Here is a 17,899-nt window from a genome sequence, read left to right on the forward strand (position 1 = left end):
CTCTCCCCCAACTTCCATCCGGACCCTTGTTACTCTTCCCCTCTTCCCTATCATCTTCCTGTCCCTGCTCCTGGACACCTCCCTGCTTTTCCTCCCCTTCCCAAACTAGTCTATGTCTCCTGTTGCTGCAGCTCCAAATGTTGTCATCTGCATGTTTGTGTAAGAAGCTGGAATGCACACTTGAGCCCTGAACTCTTCCCCCTGTTGCCGGAGCCGGGATACCAGATTGCAGGAAGCAGGAAGGCCCCGGGACTGCTCATCAGAGGTTCTTGGCAGCAGTGGGCCCCACCGATGCATGCCCAGGAGCTCAGCAATGTCACCCTCCTCCCCCTGTAATTACTCTCCAGCATCCCTCTGGCATGCTGTTTGCACTGAAGGCCTCCGTTTTCAGAAATGCTTAACAAAACAGGTCTAAGGAAGTCCAAGCATACCTTGGAATGACTACAAACAAGCGCTCTGACAGGCTAGGAGTTTCTAGATCTCTACTAGTAACACTAAGTATTATTATTAATAACACTTGCTATCATTGTTAATTATAATGCCCAGTACTATTATTACTAATACTACTTGTCAGTATAGATAATGACAACAACACTGTTAGTGAACAATACTAGCTATTGTTCATGAATCTCTCAGCATGTGCCAGGCCCAGTGATGCCTGCTTTACAGATAATCACTCACTTAAGCCTAATATCAACCCTTTCTTTATGGGAGGCACTATCATTAACCTTACTTTAAAGACTGAGACATAGGAGCTCAGGGAGGGTGAGTAATATGCCCAAGACCATAGAGCTGGCAGATGGGATGCTCTCAAACATTCCACTCTACTGCCCCCACTGGGAGAATTAGCATTCTATGTGCCTTAAGAATTTTTTTCCCCAAGCATTCCCAAATAATTATAAAACATGGATACTCCTCTGCCTTTAGTATGAAGAGCATAGTGACATTTACAAGGCTCTGCTTTAGATCATCATAAATATCAGATAACACACAGTGCCCAGGGCCACTCTGCAGAATCTCCCGTTATCTGTGGCCAAGTCCCTGCCCTCCCCCTGGCCTCCAGGTCAAGGCAGAAGGAGATGCGGTGGAATGCTGACCTGAGTCTCTCTGGAAACAGAACATATTCAGTAGTCTTTCTGGACTACATCCCTGATGCCGACCTACATTTTTTGTTTCTTTTTTTTTGCCACGAATCTCTTACAGATAAGGAGAGAAAAATTTGTAGTGAGGGAAGGGGAGCATGACAAAGCTATCTTTCTGAAAAACCAGTATCTATGAAAACCTGAAGCCACTGAGTTTTGAGCTGTTTTTTTTTTTCCCCTCTCTAGATGATCTTCGAGGTGAATACAAATGTTGTCAGGCTTATTTGTTAGATTCAAAATATTATTAATCACGTATTACTGCTGCATCACTGATCCGAGACATCACTTTACCCTCCTTGTCATTTTATCATCTGATCTTTTTTTTCATCTGCATTGTTGTGAACAGGATGTAATACAGACTGCTTTGGCGTTTCAAAAATGTCTGTAGCCAGGGCACCCGGGTGGCTCAGTCGGTTAAGCAACCGACTTCGGCTCAGGTCATGATCTCGCAGCTCATGGGTTCGAGCCCCGTGTTGGGTTCTGTGCTGACAGCTCAGAGCCTGAAGCCTGCTTCAGATTCTGCGTCCCCCTTTCTCTCTGCACCACCCCCCTCAAAAATAAATAAACATTAAAAAATTTTTTTAAATGTCTGTAGCCAGCTACCCAGCACCTTTCTACCCATTTGCCCATCCACCCGTCTATATGTCCACCCATCCACCCACCCATGTACTCGTGAACCTACCCACCCGTCTACTCATCCATCCATCCTTTCCTTCCTTTCTATTCCCATAGCACCCTCCCTGACCCAGGCTCCTACCATCCCTTCACCACTAATCTGCGTATTAGTGTGTATGTGTAATAACATGTAACTGCTCTCCCTGAGTCCAGCATCTCTCTTTCAAAGCCATCAAATATATCACATCAATCATCCTTAAAGTTGGCTCTGGTTACGTCATCGCCATTCAAGAACCGTCAGTGATTCTCCAATGTCTAGAAAATAAATCCCAACTTATTCAGACATCCAAGGGCTTCTTCAATCTGTCTCCAACTGGCCTTTCTCCCCCCACCTTTATTTCAGTTCTCCAATATTTCAAACATACACAAGGGTAGAGAAAACGATAACAAACACTCATGAACATGCCACCCAAATTAGATTTTTCTGTTTTCGCTCCAAAACTACTCTTAGAAAGCAAAATGTTCCAGATACCACTGAAGCGTCCTTTGTCCCCTTTCTTCCTCCCTCCTTCCTCAACTGCTACTCTGCAGCTAGTGTGCCTTCCACAGCCCACCTTTGCATACCTTTAGGTCACACAGGTTTCTAATACTATAAACAATATGAACTAGGGGCGCCTGGGTGGCTCAGTCGGTGAAGCATCTGACTTCGGCTCGGGTCATGATCTCATGGTTCACGGGTTCGAGCCCCACATCAGACTCTGTGCTGAGAGTGTGGAGCCTGCTTGGGATTCTCTCTCTCCCTTTCTCTCCACCCCTCCCCAACTCATGCGCACACGTGCGTGCTCTCTCTAAATAAATAAATAAAAACTCAAAAACAAACAATATGAACTATTAATTTGTTTTAAATTGTTTAAAAATATCACAGCTTAGCTTGCTTTTTTCACCCAATGTTGCATTTTCCAGTTTTATCTACATTGTTACATACACATCTAGTTCCGTCATCTTAAGGATTGTATGCTATTCCATTGAATGACTATAGATAGTTTATTTAGCCATCCCCTTCATGATGGACATTTAAGTGTTTTTGTTTCTTTACTATAAACACTATTGCAGCAAACACCCTATTACAAGGTTTGTGTGTGTGTGTGTGATATACTAGAATATTTTTAGATTATACTCAGACGTGGAATTGCTGGGTCACAGGGTGTATACCTCTTTCTTCACTGTTGCTACATTAAGCCCAGTTGTTCCCCAAAGGGGCTGGACCAATTTACAGGTCATGAGAGCTCCCTGTTGCCCCACCTTCTTGTCAGCACTTAGGACTGTCCTACCAATCTAAATGGGAGTCAAACTGTGTCTCATTTGGTTTTCTCTTTACTTATTTGTTGTTGCAGGAAGATTTTTTTTTATTCGAACATAATGGACTTTGTCAATATTTTTCTTTAGAGTTTGTGCTTTTCTTATGTTTCCTTTAGGCAAAAGAAACCTTCTTTTTTATGTTTCTTTTCCTATCTCCAGGGTTTTAAATATAACCTCCTACATTTTCTTCTACAGTTTTAAAGTATTGCTTTTTACCTCTAGTGCTTTAATCTACCTAGAATATATTGTTGTGAATGAAGGTAGAGGTCTCATTTTTCCATATAAAAAAATATGTGTGTGTGTATGTGTAAAATCATTTCCCGAAAATAACCCCCAAAATGACAACCAGTGGAATCTACCGACCAATCTGTAATGCAACACTGTCATGTACTGTGCTCTCATTTGCAAAAAGTCCTGTTCTGTCCCATTAGTCAGCTTACCTAGCACTGCTCTAGAACTGCCTGTTTTACTGACTATCACTTTAGAGGAGCTCTTGATATCTGATAAGGCCAATGCTTCAACAAAAATTTAAAAATATAACCCACAGACCTTATTTTCTTATCAACTGTGATAAAGTTGTAAGTTAAAAGCAAGCATAAAGCTTTAAAAAAAAAAAACCTTTGAAACTAAAGTAAACACAATTCTGAATAATTCATGGGTCAAAGAAGAAATTGCCATGGAAATTATGAAATATTAATCTCTGAATGACAATGAAAGCATCACTTATTGAAACTTTTAGGATGCAGCTAATTTGTAGCATTAATGGCATTAATCTTCAATCATTCTTATTTTTTAATGGACCCGGCTGACACACAGGAATATGATTAATTTCTGCAACCAGCCATCTTGCTGAATTCTCTTCAACAGGAAGTATGATATTTGCTGTTGGCTTTTGGTAAATGTCCTTTATCAGGCTAAAGAAGTTTTCTGCTTATTCCTGTTTGCTAAGAGTTTTTGTCTTAAATGGTGAAAATTTAGAAACATGACTTTTTTCAACGTTTATTTATTTTTGGGACAGAGAGAGACAGAGCATGAACGGGGGAGGGGCAGAGAGAGAGGGAGACACAGAATCGGAAACAGGCTCCAGGCTCTGAGCCATCAGCCCAGAGCCCGATGCGGGGCTCGAACTCACGGACCGCGAGATCGGGACCTGGCTGAAGTCGGAGGTTTAACCGACTGCGCCACCCAGGCGCCCCAGAAACATGCCTTTTAAAAGTCAAGAATACCACTTCTCTCCCATATCCCTCCATACTGTACCAGATGAAGGTCCTAGCCAATATAATAAGGCAAGAAAAAGAAATAAGAGGTTATAAAAGAAGAGACAAGGCCACCATGATTTAGAACTAATCAGTGAGTGGCTTTCTGAGCATACTTTTTCTTGTTTCTGACACTTTGTTTAATCTGTATGCCCTGAATAAAATATTCCTTCATCCCATCTCCAAAATTAAGTCTCACTGTGTTCTTTCTCAAAGCCCCAATAACCATCCTAATAAAGTTAATATTTATTGATTACTTACTGTGTACCAGGTAGTGGTTTTATATAATCTTTCTTTAATCCTTACAACAACCCCATGAAGGAGGTTATTATTAGCTTCATCTTGAAAATGAACTCACATGGTCAGAAAGTGGCAAAATAGGGACTGAGCCAGGGAATCTGTTCACAGCCCTAACCACTGCACTGGACTGCAACACTGACCTATCAGCTCGTGATACAGGACCCAGACATTTCTGTCCACCAGCCTTTGCTTTGGTCTGGAATCCCATGTCTGACTTTTCTCAAATCTCTGCATATCTGTATGGTGATGTGCCACCCAGGTCACTTTCAGTCCCTTTTAATCCCCAGCTGTGTGGACGGCTGCTGGCAGACAGGAACTACCTTGGATAAAGAGCAGTTAGCCGAGACCTAGGTCTGCCTAAGACCATGCCCCCTTCTGGGAGCACCAAAAAGGTAAAGGTCCATCCTCCTTGCCCCTACTCAGGAGAACTCAGAAGGGCCAGCCCAGCTTCTGAGCTCCCCCAAGGAGTCAACTGAGGCTTTAGCTGTGACTGCACCACAGCCCAACTTCTCCATTCACTGACTCCTGCTTTCCCTCCTTTCCTTCTGCAGGTGGAAACCCCAAGAACATTTGCTAATATACCCCTGTGTTGTAATCACTCTCAATCATCTTCCTGGGGAACCCAAACTGGGATAAATCCTAATCTTTCAGGACTCACTTCAAATGCTGCATCCCCAACATAAAACCTTCCCTGAGCCCCAACCCCCAGCCCAGATTAGAAGTCCTCCTCCCTCTGAACCAACATCCCTCTCTGCTACATTTGAATCACAGCCACACACCTGTCTTTGCTTCCATTCTACAGTGTGATCTCCCTGAAAGAGGGCACTGTGTCTGACTCATCTATCTTCTTCACCACCTGTCTAACACCAAACATGGGCTCCAATCACACACATCTGGAGTCCAATTCCAGCTCACCTTCATCAGCATCAGTTCCCTCATCTGTAAAATGGGATGATGACAGCATCTTGCTCTTAGGATTTAAGAATTAAGTATCTATGGAGTGCTTAGCCCAGAGCCCAGCACACAGTAAGCACTCACTGTTTGCTTTCTATGATTATTGTTTGCCTACTGTCATGATAGCACTAATAAATGTTTATTGAGGGGGTTGAATGCCTGATGGTGACCAGCTCAGCAGGCTGTACTAGCAGAGTGAGTGTTCACGACTTCATCTCCGTGGGAGCCAGTGGAGATTGGCTGAGGGTTTCTCGTTCCCTTGGCACTTTGCCCACTTGCTCTGTCTCCATGTAGGCCTCCTAGCTGGACCCTCCAGCATGCAAACCCTCACTCTCTCCTGCAACCACGAAATAAAAAATAAACTTGGCTTTGAATCCAAGGCCATTGGTGCTTTTGATCTTGGTTACAAAGCAAGGCAATTATTGGACACAAAAGCCCTGATTTATTTATGAAATGCGACGGACATCTTCGAGGCGGGAACGAAAAAGCTCACTGAAGACCAAGACCTATTGCCACACAGTGAATGGCTGCTTTCAAACACAAGCCCCCCAGATGCCTTCTCTTCTCTGCTGAGAGTCTTTCCTCATTAGTGCTTCCTCCAGAACACCGCAGCTCCCAACAATCAAATTCACTTCACGGCCAGGCAAGTAATTAAATTCTGCAGGCATCGGAGCATAGAATAATGGATGGCTATTGTTAAGGAGGCTGAGACTGAAAATGGAATGAATGGGCTTCAATGCCCAGTCTCAAACATGGTAGGGGCAGGAAGGGAGAGCAGGCAGGATGCAGATGGACGCCCCCCCCCCCCCACCACCACTGGTGCTCCGCAGGGGTTAGTAGATTCAGTACAGGACCTGGAGTGGAAAAACCTGCATTTGGGGCCAGATGCTGTGCTTACCAGAGGCAGGCCGCAGTTTCCTCATCTGTGAAACAAGGAGGTCAGTTATTCTCCATGTGTGGTCCCCAGACCAGCAGCATCAGCATCGCCAAGGAACTTGTTAGGAATGCAGATTCTCAGGCCTCTCTTCCCCTTACTAAATCAGACATTGTGGCAGTGGGGCCTAGCAATCTGCTTAACAAGACCTCTAGGTGTTTCTGATGCTAGAATTTGTGAATCACTGGTAGATAATGTTTAAAATTGAGGCCGCAAATTCAAATGCACGAAGGGGCCAGGGAGGCAAAATAAAGGAGCCAAGCAGGTATGCTACACTAGACGAGAGCAAGGACCCTGGGGCAGTGGGGAGAGTGTGCCCTGCCTATAGGGGCTACCAGCTACTCAGTCCCAGCCAACTCAACCAAGAATTACCTATGGGGATCTGATATTGACAGGACTTCTTAAAAATGCAAAGTCCTGGTTTTTATGTGAACTCCTACAATTTTCAAATATTGGTTTTATTTTTCTTTTTTTTTTTTTTTTTAATTTTTTTTTTTTTCAACGTTTATTTATTTTTGGGACAGAGAGAGACAGAGCATGAACGGGGGAGGGGCAGAGAGAGAGGGAGACACAGAATCAGAAACAGGCTCCAGGCTCCGAGCCATCAGCCCAGAGCCTGACGCGGGGCTCGAACTCACGGACCGCGAGATCGTGACCTGGCTGAAGTCGGACGCTTAACCGACTGCGCCACCCAGGCGCCCCGAAATATTGGTTTTATTTTTCTTAACATAATGAGGGCCATGCAGATTATCCTTGAGAACCAAATTCAACTGAAGACTGCCATTTTGCAGCCTCCCTTTTGAGTTACCTTGGACCTCCACTGTGATATACCCATTGTGCTCTTGACTTTCTCCAAACACTGAACTCCCAACGTCCTTTCTCCATTTGGCAGACTCCTATTCATCCTTCAATACCCAACTCAAAGGTCACCCACTGTGAACTCATCCTCAAGCGTCTGACCCACTTTCCACCTCTCCACTAAGAAGGTAAAGAAGAATCAAACATGAGGTTAAAGAATTGACACACCGAAGAAGGGAACACAGAGGGAGACATAGAGAAGTTATAAAAGTGTTTCCCCACAGAGGAGGAATAAGGACCTCTCAGAAGAGTTACCATATTGCTGCTTGAAAAACCACTTAAAGAAAACAGTTATCCCATTAGACCAGAATCTAACTTTTTATTTATTTTAGAGAGAGAGAGGGGCAGGGAGGGGCGGAGAAAGAGAGAGAGAGAATCCCAAGCAGGCTCCATGTTCAGCACAAAGCCTGACATGGGGCTCAATCCCATGACCCTGGAATCATAACCTGAGCTAAAATCAAAAGTCAGATACATGTTCAACCAACTGAGCCACGCAGATGCCCTGAGCAGAATCTAATAAGATGAAGTTTGAAAAGACCAAATATAAAGAAACGCAAGTACAGATTTCAAAAGATAGATTTTAAAAAAACAGCTGGCATAAAAATACCAGGGATTCAAGCAGGGAGCTCAGAGGGAGCCAACCATGTGAAGAGACTGAGGTCAAAAAGGCAAAAGTCTGCATAAGTTTCATTATTAGAAAGAATGTGTCTAGACAGCTCTGTTCTACTCTTAGCCCTTCAAACCTTCCTGGAGTATTCTGAATAGATCTGAATGTTAACTTGTGCAGGTCAGAGAAGCCTGGGGCATGACTTAGGTGGGGGGGAAGTGTGAAACCAAATCACAGGGTGAACTGAAGGGACCTGGGGTGTTTACTCAGAGGTGGGAAAGATCTGGCTGGGTGGTCATGATTTCTATCTTCGAGCAACTGACAAGTCTCCACGTGGATTGGTCTATGTGGCCCTCAGGACGTGACAGGATCGTGAGTATAAACACTGAGATTTTACTTTAACATTGGGGAGAACTTTCTATTGATCGTGGTTGTCCCCAAATGGAATGAGCTATCCTGAGAGGTAATGAATACCATTTCTTAGGGACATCTAGCAGAGGGAGGGCCAGCTCCTGCAGAGAATGATAAAGGGACTAGAAAAGAGGCCTAGTGGACATCTGTTGTTTTATTTCTCCCTTCTTATAAGAGGACTCCAGTTTTTCAGGGGAACCACCCATTCTATGTTCATGGGTTAGGTGGAGTTGAGTGTGTACGTGGCTTCAGGGGTGGGGATGTTTCCTGAGCCTGGTCAGTCAGAGCACTGCCTCTCGCTGGCCACAGGTGCAGCTTCAGGAACGCTGGTGTGACCCATGTTGAGCAATCAGAGCCTATAAGACTCAATTCTGGGAGAAAGGAGCTCTCACTTTCCATGGGGCTTGATGCAGGGGGGATGTAAGCCTGGAGGGGGGGGCATGTGGTTACCACATGGAGAGAGACTTCCTGTAAAAGAGTCCTTCATCCCACCCCCCAAAAAATTGAGGAAACAGAGAAAACTGGAGCAGAGCTGCAGAGAGATGGAAGTTCTTCTGTGCCCTTGAAGCCCCCATGCCTAAAGCCAGCCTTGCTCTGGAGAGCTGGTAAGTCCCTTTCCTCCTTCAAGTCAGTTGAGTCGGGTTTCTGTTGTTCACAACCATAAAAGCTCTGACCAACAGGATGACCTCTAAGGTCTCAGCCAGTTCCTTTGGCTACACCGGATCCTTATCTCATACTTAAAGCAAGGGCCACCTGTGTGCATATGTCCACTTGCCCGCAGGAATCCTAGGATGGCTTGTGGAATGGGAAGTGCTGCTTCTAGTCATAAGAACAGACTGCACTGCAAGGGGAAATGGAGAATCATGAGAAGGTAAGTTATTAAGTCAAAGAGTACCCTGAGTCAGCGAGAACCTGGTAGGCAGAGCAGCTGCCCCAGACCCAAACCCAGGAAGGACAGCTGGCCTGGAAGCTTCTCCCTTCCTGCAGATGCATGAGCAGCTCATGGCTTGGTGGGTGGGGAAGGAACATCCCCTCGAGTGTTAGGACCCAGCTCAGGAATAGGGAGGAGGCTCCAGTCTTCAGGGTCACTAGAGAGCCACCATTTAATGAGCACCTGCTGGATGCCAGGCCTGTGTTGGGCACTTGGCCTACCTCTGCTCTTCAGAGCAGGCCCCTAGAGTGGGCACTGTCACCATCTCCATCTCCTAGGTGAGAAAACTGAGGCTCAGAGATTGGCCCGGGTTCACAAGTCAGTGAGGGGCAGTTCTGAGACAAACTTCAAAAGCCCAGCCATACTGCTTCCTGCCGGTGATGAAAATGGGCCCAAAGTGGACAAGTCTGGGTTCTCTGGCAGTTTTTCAGGCTTTACCCCCTCATTAGTAAGATGGAGTGAATGACGATCCCACTCCCCAGTCTGACCAGAGACGGCCTCACCGTTGCTGGAGGTCTGTGGGATCTATTAGTACATAAGGAGTGCAGCCTCCGTGCCGAGATTATCTATAACTGATGTGACACAAAGGGACCGCGCTGTGCTAAATCAGCCAGCCAGACTCTTCTCCGGCTCTCTCCTGGCCCACAGGGGCCAGGCCGTTTCCTTTGTTCCACAGGCACAGGCCTGGTAACAAGGCAGCCAGAAGCTCAGCTGTCGACATTTTTTCATTATTTTCTACCCTGTTAACCTCCATCACCAGTGAGGCTGCTGTCAGCCTAAATGAGAACTGAAAAGATTTATCTCACTTGTCCCAGGGCTCAGTCAGGAAAAAGACCCTTCATTTCCTAACGGCCCTGATGACCCTTTCTCTGTGAGTCACTCCCACCCAGGAAAAAGATGTGACACTGGCAGCAGGCGGGGGCTTCTGGCCAGACCGAGTGATCGGAATCAGCTGTTTGGTTTTGCAAAGCACTGTGATTTTTTTTTATTGCACTGTATTTACCTTCCTAATTATGTTTGCTCACACAAATATTAAACTTAGACCACGTTTCATAAACACTGCCCCAAGAGGGGACCGGCACATATTGTGTGGTGGGAGGGAATTAGCCTGTGATTACCGTTTTGCTGTAGAAGTTGTCCTCGAAGTGGACAACCCAAATACAGACCACAGAGAGATTATTACATTTCAAATCAACTTGTTCTCCTCCTTGTGCTTCTAGCAATCCCAGGTCACCTAATCCCTAAAATTGGCTCCTAGTAAGATGAGCTCAATAATTTTGGTAATAACACTCACGTTGGTAGAGTGGTAGCCAGCTTTCCTGAACACTTACTGACCGTGTCTTTCTTCGGACTAACACCCTCTTTTTTAAAGAAATTTTTTAATGTTTACTTTTGAGAGAGAGAGAGAGAAAGAGAGAGAGAGGGGAAGGGGCAGAGAGAGGGAGACAGAGAATCCGAAGCAGGCTCAGCGTTCTCAACACAAAGCCCAACACGGGGCTCGAACTCATGAACCACGAGATCATGACCCGTGCCAAAGTCATTTTTGTTTTTTCCTTTTTATTTTTTTTAAAGAGTTAACACTCTCTTAATCGTCCCCAAGGCCCTGTGTGTCTTTTTATCCTCATCTCCCACAAATGAAGAAACTGAGGCACAGAGTTAAAGTAACAACACCCAAAGACACACAGCTGATAAATGATGGAACCAGGATTGTGAACCTATGAACCCAGAAATTTAAAACCTCTGGACCCAGAGACCACACCCTGGTCAATGCCTCCCTGTCCTTCACATGTACTACTGGGAAGTAGTTGACCCTAAAACCATTTGATAGGACACAGAAGATGAGGCTCGCTGAAGCCAAAGGACCAGCCCATTTTACAGAGAGGACACTGAAGTTCACAAAGGTGGGTTCAGTTCTACAAACATTACGCACATCATCTACTGTCTGCCAGGCACTGTGCGAGAGGCCTGGGATATAGAGGCCTCAGGGCGCATACAAGTGACTGTTCCCTGCACACCTGACTTCTGGGCATTTATACGGGTAAAACCTTTCTGAAAACAACTAAGCACTTTGCTACAAGTCTTAAAAATGAGCAAACTTTTGACCCAAAAATTTCTGTTGCAGAAACCGACCATAAGATAATAGCAGTGACCGTGATGTAAGTATACGTGAGTATAAAGACACTCACAGCAGTGTTATTTCTAAGAGTAAAATAATGGAAATAAGCTAAGTGTTCAACAATAAAAGATTGGTTACATAAATGAGGGTAATCTATGAAATTCTATGGAATCATTTAAAAGGGGTACAGAAATATACTTATTGACTTGGGAAAATTTTGCCATACAGTGTTATGTAATTTGTTAGGTGACATAAGAAGACAGTAAAGTCATATATGCAGTCTCATGTCATTTGGGAAATGTATACTGGAAATGTATAGATATGAGAACTTACAAAAACTGTATTTGCATTTATATGTTTAAAGAAATTCCTATGGCACCAAAGTGATTACTGCAGAGTGGTACCATTCCAAGTGATTTTAAATTTGTGTGTGTGTGTGCTCATGTCCATTTCCCCAAATTTCCTACAATGAACATGTAGTATTTGCCAACCATGCAGACATTTTAATTTTTGTGGGGGTGGTTGTGGAAGTGGCTGAGGCCACCAGCCATATCTAGGATTCAGACTCAGAGTCTGGGACACCATGTCCAGCCCTCGGCCCCTTGCACCCTTCAACACACCTCCCCTCCTGGTCCCATCTCCACAAACCATATCCCACCCTGGCACCCTGGCAGTGTTGCCATGGCCAGCCTGGGGCAGAGATATCCGAGCAGGTAGAGTGGCCTGCTTGCCCACCTTTTTGAAGAGTCTGATGACATCCTCGCTGATCTGTGAGAGGCGGACGATGACATTGTTCATGAAGATGTCGTTGAGGGTGGCATGATCTCGACTCTCCCGCCTGGTCTGATGCAGGACCAGATACCAACAGTTCACGGGTGAGAGGAGGTACTGGTCCTTCCTGTGGAAACCAAGGCAGCTCAGGTTGGCCTCACTGGAACTGTCACCCACACAAGTGTTCTGCATTGTCATCCACTATAGCTCTTTTGAACTTCATGAGGCCCTTTCAATTTCAGTTTCATTGGAACACATTTACAGCTAGTGAAGCGATCCCCCAAGGTCCCAGAGCAGTGCTGGGGCCAAACCCAGGTCTTTGGGTTCTAAGTCCTATCCCATTCTCCTCTCCCACTGCATGTGGAATTTGCTACGTGCATCACTCCCTTCTGGGCAGAAGCTGCCTTCCATGGGGCTAAGAAATACTCAACCAATTGTGCTTGAAATGCTCCTATTAGTGCTAAAACTATGCAGTGGAAAAACAAAAGTGGACCCTTCCCTAACTCCCCCAGCCCCTTTGTCCTCTTCCAGGGCCAGCTTCTGTGTCTTGGTCTCTTGGAGACACATGTCTTTGTCTCCCAGTGGAGCTGGGGGCTTGTTAGGATTTCAGCTTCTGTATTTGGGAGGATGTCAACCCATCTTCCCAAATGGGATGCTTGAGTAAAGTACATACAAGACAAATAAATCCGCCCCCCTGCCCCGTAACAATTGATAGGTCTTAGCAGACTCCAGCCGGGCATTTTGCTAAAACGGTTCTCAAAGTGTGGTCCTCAGACCAGCAGCAACATCAACAGAGATCTCGCTAGAAATGCAGGTTCTCAAGCCCCATTCCAGACCTGCTGAATCAGAAATTCTAGAGGTGGCAATCCAGGTTTTAACACACCTTCTATGGGATTCTGATTCAAGCCAAAGTCTGAGAACCAGATATCTACATACCATAGAGATATGTTTGAAATGGGATATGAGAAATAGGATGTTTCTGAAAAAGGAAATGGGGGAATATCTCTCACTTGTGTACACTTTCCCAAAGGCCCCTGTGTTGGCCTCAGTAAAGGGTGTGAGTGTGTGTGTATACACACACACGTATACATATATCTGTATATATGTATACACATATATACATATATGTATGCATATATTTACACATGTGTGCACATGTATATGTATACACATATATGTATATATGCACAGACATGTATATACATATATGTGTGCACATATATATACTCTACTCTCCAAAAAGAAAAAAGTAAGGGTAATTAGAAACCGATAATCTCATGTTGCCACATGTGGTGTTGTGCTGTGTTCTTGCCCTCTGGCCCTGATTCTTCCCTTATTCTACTTCCCAGGGTGGGAAGGACATGTTGGAAAAGGCAGGATGTGGGGGAGAAGACCATCTGCATGTGAAGGTGGTGGCCTCTAAGATAGCCCCAGACCTGCATTCTCCCCTCGGGCCCTCAGGGTGGGCCACCCCAGAGGGCTGGCCACGGATATGCTCAGCTGCCCACTACCAGTGATTTTGAGGAAGGGAATTCTGCTGACTCTATGACCACATTATCCTCCCACAGCCAAGGGGATGTGCCGGGGGTGCAGCCCCAACAGCCTTGGGCACCTGCAGCACCCCCACGCCCCAGACCCCACTGCAACTCCTAAGCTTGGGAAGGACAGGTGAGGAGGGGCCTCTTAAAGGAATTTTCTGGCTGTCACCAAATGGGCTAAAACTGCCCAGCTAGCACGAATCCAGGAGAAGGGAGTTTGGTTTAGAGGATGGTTACGGTGGAAAACGTCTAAAGAAAAAGGAAGATAGGCTGCCATAGGAAAAAAAAAATGAACAAATTGCTTCTTTGCTTGTAACCTAGAGAAAAAGCTAGAACACGAAAAAATTCAACCACCCAGCCCTTCCCTCAGCATTTACTCAGCGTCAGGTCTCAGATGGGCTGTGGGTGACCGTGACACAGACATGCCTTGGAGAGGCTCCTTCTCAAGTGGCTGAGGCAGAAGAAAGGATTACAGTGGAAGGTAAGAAAGTGCTATAACAGAGACACACACAGAGCATCAGTTCCGCTTGAGAAGTTGGAGAAGGCACCACTCTCCCCCTGTGCTCTCCACATCCCAGGCACACACTCCCCTTTTCCGTTGTGCCAGGTTCCCTCCCACCTGGAGCCTTCATGCATGCTGTTCCCTCCATCTGGAATGCGTGAGCCCCTGCTCTTCTTGTGACTGCCTCCTTCTCTTCCTCTCGGTCTCAGCTTCAATGATACCTCCACAGAGAGTGCACCTGTGATCAAACGCTAAGGCACGGGTTCTCAAACTGTGGTACCTGGACCAGCAGTATTGGGATCAGCTGAGAACTTGTTGAAAGCGCAAGTTCTCAGGGCCATCCCAGGCCACTTACTAAGAAATCCTAGGGGTAGGCCCAGCATCTGTGTTTCAACCAGCCTTCTGGGTATCCTAACACACTCAGGTTTGAGAACATTCGCCTCAAACAGTTTCCATCCCCATCCCTCACCCTACTGTAAGTTCTTCCAGAGGAGAGACTGTTCTGTTCCAGGCACCACATCCAGTGCCCAGGGATGTGCCTGATTCCTAGTAGATGCTATAGAAACTTCCATGAGAAAAGAACACATTTGTTCTGGGTCTTGAAAAATGGGTAGGAGTTTTCCAAACAGAGGAGCAGAGAGAGAGAGAATTGTAGGCAGAGGGCACCATGGATACAAAGATAGAGAAGTGGCTCCATAGAGCCAGAATTTCAAACATGTTAAGAGAGGACTGGTAGGATATGAAGCTGGAGGGGCAGATTAAGGGCTTGATTGTGGGGAGCAACGAATGTCAAGCTAATGAGCTTGGAATTTATCCTCTAGGTCACATGGTTCTCTACCTGGCTATACATTAGAATCACCTGCAGAGCTTTAAGAAAACACCAAGAGCCAGGCCCAATGCAAGACCAACTAAATCAGAATCTCCAGGGGTAAAGCCTTAGTATTGGTATTTTTTTTTAATGTTTATTTATTTTTGAGAGAAAGAGAGAGACACAGCACGAGCAGGGGAGGGGCAGAGAGACAGGGAGACACAGAATCCAAAGCAGGCTCCAGGGTCTGAGCTGTCAGCACAGAGCCCAACGCAGGGTTCGAACTCACAAACCATGAGATTATGACCCAAGCCAAAGTTAGATGCTTAACTGACTGAGCCACCCAGGCGCCCCTAGTATTGGTAATTTTTAAACATTTTCTGTAGGATTCTAATGTGCATCCAGGGCTAAGAATGCCTGCTATAGGCAGTGAGGAGTCATGAAAGTTCCATAAGCAGAGGTATGATTTAACCAAAGTGTGTTTAGATCACTGAGGGCAGACTGCAGGATGGATGGATAGATAGATAGATGGATAGATGAATGGATGGATGGATGGATGAGTGGATAAAGGGGTGGGTAGATGGGTAAATACATAAATAAGTGGGTGGATGGGTAGATGAGTGAATGGGTAGGTGAATGAGTGGATGGGTGGATAGATGAGTGGACTCATAGATGGATGAGTGTATGGCAGGATAGATGGGGGTGGACAGAGGCATGGGGCTGGAGAGAGGACGACTAGTCAGGAGGTGACCTTAGTCTAGGAAAAGAGAGAGATGATGAGGGCCTGGGTGGGTGGCAGTGTGGCCAGAGAAGGAAGGACTTGAGACACCTCCAAGGGAGCACAGATCATCATGGAGAGCTCCTGGAAATAGAGAGGAAGAAGAAGGATGGACGAAAGTAGAGTGATTCCAAAGTGCAGATCTCAGGCAACTGGGTAGATGCTGATGACACAAACTGAGATAACAACTGCAAGGGAGAAGCAGGTTGGGCAGAAAATACTTTGCACATCCCATTTTTCACTGCTTCCTGATAGAAATGGAAAGATTAAGGGAGAGATGAGATAATTGAGCTGTTACTCAAATTACTTCAGGGGCTTAGCTCAGTCTGGGATGCAAAAATTGAGCAGCATCAGGGAATTAAATGTACAAAATTTATGGAAGTCACAGCCAGAAGGTGAATTTCAGGTGGGGGAAAAGAAGGCAAGTGATTTTGAAAGGGTAAAGAAGTGCTGGGATGGCTTGGGGGCCATGAAATGAGGTCACATGGTCAGAGAGACTTGGTCAGAGAAAGCCAGCACAGCCCTTTCTCATCAGAAGCTGTGGGCAGGAAGCAATCTCTGCAATCTCCAACGGAGTCCCACAGGGAGGCAGGGCAAGTGGAGGCAAGTGGAACAAAGTTACCCGAAACAACCAAGGACTTGTCAAGCTAAAGTGAGCAGCTGCTGGGAAGACGAGGGTCTTGGTTCTCCCAGGCTCTCTTCGCAGTCTGTGTGTACGGGCCAGGCACAGCTAGGTGCTGAAGATGCAGCGGGGACCAAAGCAGGCGAGATCTTGCCCCCACATGTCTTCCACTCAAGTGAGGAGCCACACGGGAGGAACAGAAGATGGTGACACAGCCTCATAAATGTAGTCATGACAAGGAGGTGTGGAGCAGAGGAGGGCCCTCTTGCCCACATTTGGTGGTGAGGTGATGGATGGCTTCCCTTCCCGGAGGAAGCACTTTCTTGACTAAGAACCAAAGGCTGCAATGAAGTTGGATAGGGCAGAGCTTTCTAGATGGAGAAATATGGTGAACAAAGGCCCAGAGGGAGGCCGGAGAGAGCATGTGGGTGAGTAGAACACAGTCGAGTGGGGCTCGAGCATGGCGTTCTGGGGTGGAAGGTGGAAGGTTGGAGAATCAGACAGAAGCCACATAGCCAAGGGCCTTTATAAGTTCCATTACAGAGTTTGAGCTTTGTCCTCAAGTCAGTGGAAAGCCATCGAAGGATCTAGAGTGGGGGAGTGAACGGGTAAAACTGCATCTGCAGACTCTAGCTTTGGCTACTCTGTGGAGGACGGGCTCAAGGGGGCCAAGAGAAAAGATGAAGGATTCAAGAAATACCTAGGTAGTGAACAGACTGGGTCTGGAGATTAACCGGATGGAGTTTGAGATGCAGATGGGGAGGGAGGAAGAGATGTCCAAGAAGGCTCCCAAGTTTCCTCGGTTGGGCACCTTGGGAGAGCAGGGGTGGCATTTACTAAGCTGAGGAGAAGCAGAGCAGTGGTGAGGCAGGGAGGGACACAAAGGAACTCCGTTTGAACACAACAAGTCTAAAGGGCTTAAGGAATACCAGGATGGTGATATCTGGGCTAGAGAAACAAATGGGGAAGGTGGTAGCAATCACTCAGATGGTATTTGAAACCATGGAATGACATGGAACCCTGTACAAATGTGCACGACCACATGGCAGAAGAGGCAAATCCTCAGGAGGCCTGGCAAAGCTGAGGCTGGAGGGACGGGACAGGGCTGGGCTCCTCCCCTCCCCCTGGTTACCTAGGATGGCCATTATAGGCTATCCTATCCTTCCCTGCAGAGATGCTGCCCAGGCCTGCCATCCAACCAGCAGGCCCGTGCGCTTGGTCTATCCCAGAATGGGAGACTGCTTGTTCTGCTCCCCTCACCTTCTCCCAGCCCTGGCTCCCTTTGTGTAGGGCGGCTCATTAATAGACTACAAGGCTTGGCTGGGGCAGGGGGTGGGGGCGGGAACAGGGCTGTCCACAGCCAGGATCAGGGGCGGAATTGACTGCTTTGTGGAAAG

The 17,899-nt window shown here is 46.4% G+C and overlaps 1 protein-coding gene across 4 annotated transcripts in view; it reads right to left on the bottom strand.

Annotated features, from left to right (window-relative positions):
• Positions 1-17,899, bottom strand: part of SRGAP3 (SLIT-ROBO Rho GTPase activating protein 3) — a 262,356-nt gene that overhangs the window by 103,030 nt on the left and 141,427 nt on the right. For all 4 annotated transcript variants that reach the window (XM_043588002.1, XM_043588001.1, XM_043588000.1 and 1 more), the window contains exon 3: positions 12,219-12,381. In XM_043588002.1, the coding sequence (XP_043443937.1) occupies positions 12,219-12,381 (163 nt within the window). The remainder of the gene's footprint in view (positions 1-12,218; positions 12,382-17,899) is intronic.

The sequence above is a fragment of the Prionailurus bengalensis genome, chromosome A2, assembly GCF_016509475.1.
Source record: "Prionailurus bengalensis isolate Pbe53 chromosome A2, Fcat_Pben_1.1_paternal_pri, whole genome shotgun sequence".
NCBI classification, from domain to species: Eukaryota; Metazoa; Chordata; class Mammalia; order Carnivora; family Felidae; genus Prionailurus; species Prionailurus bengalensis.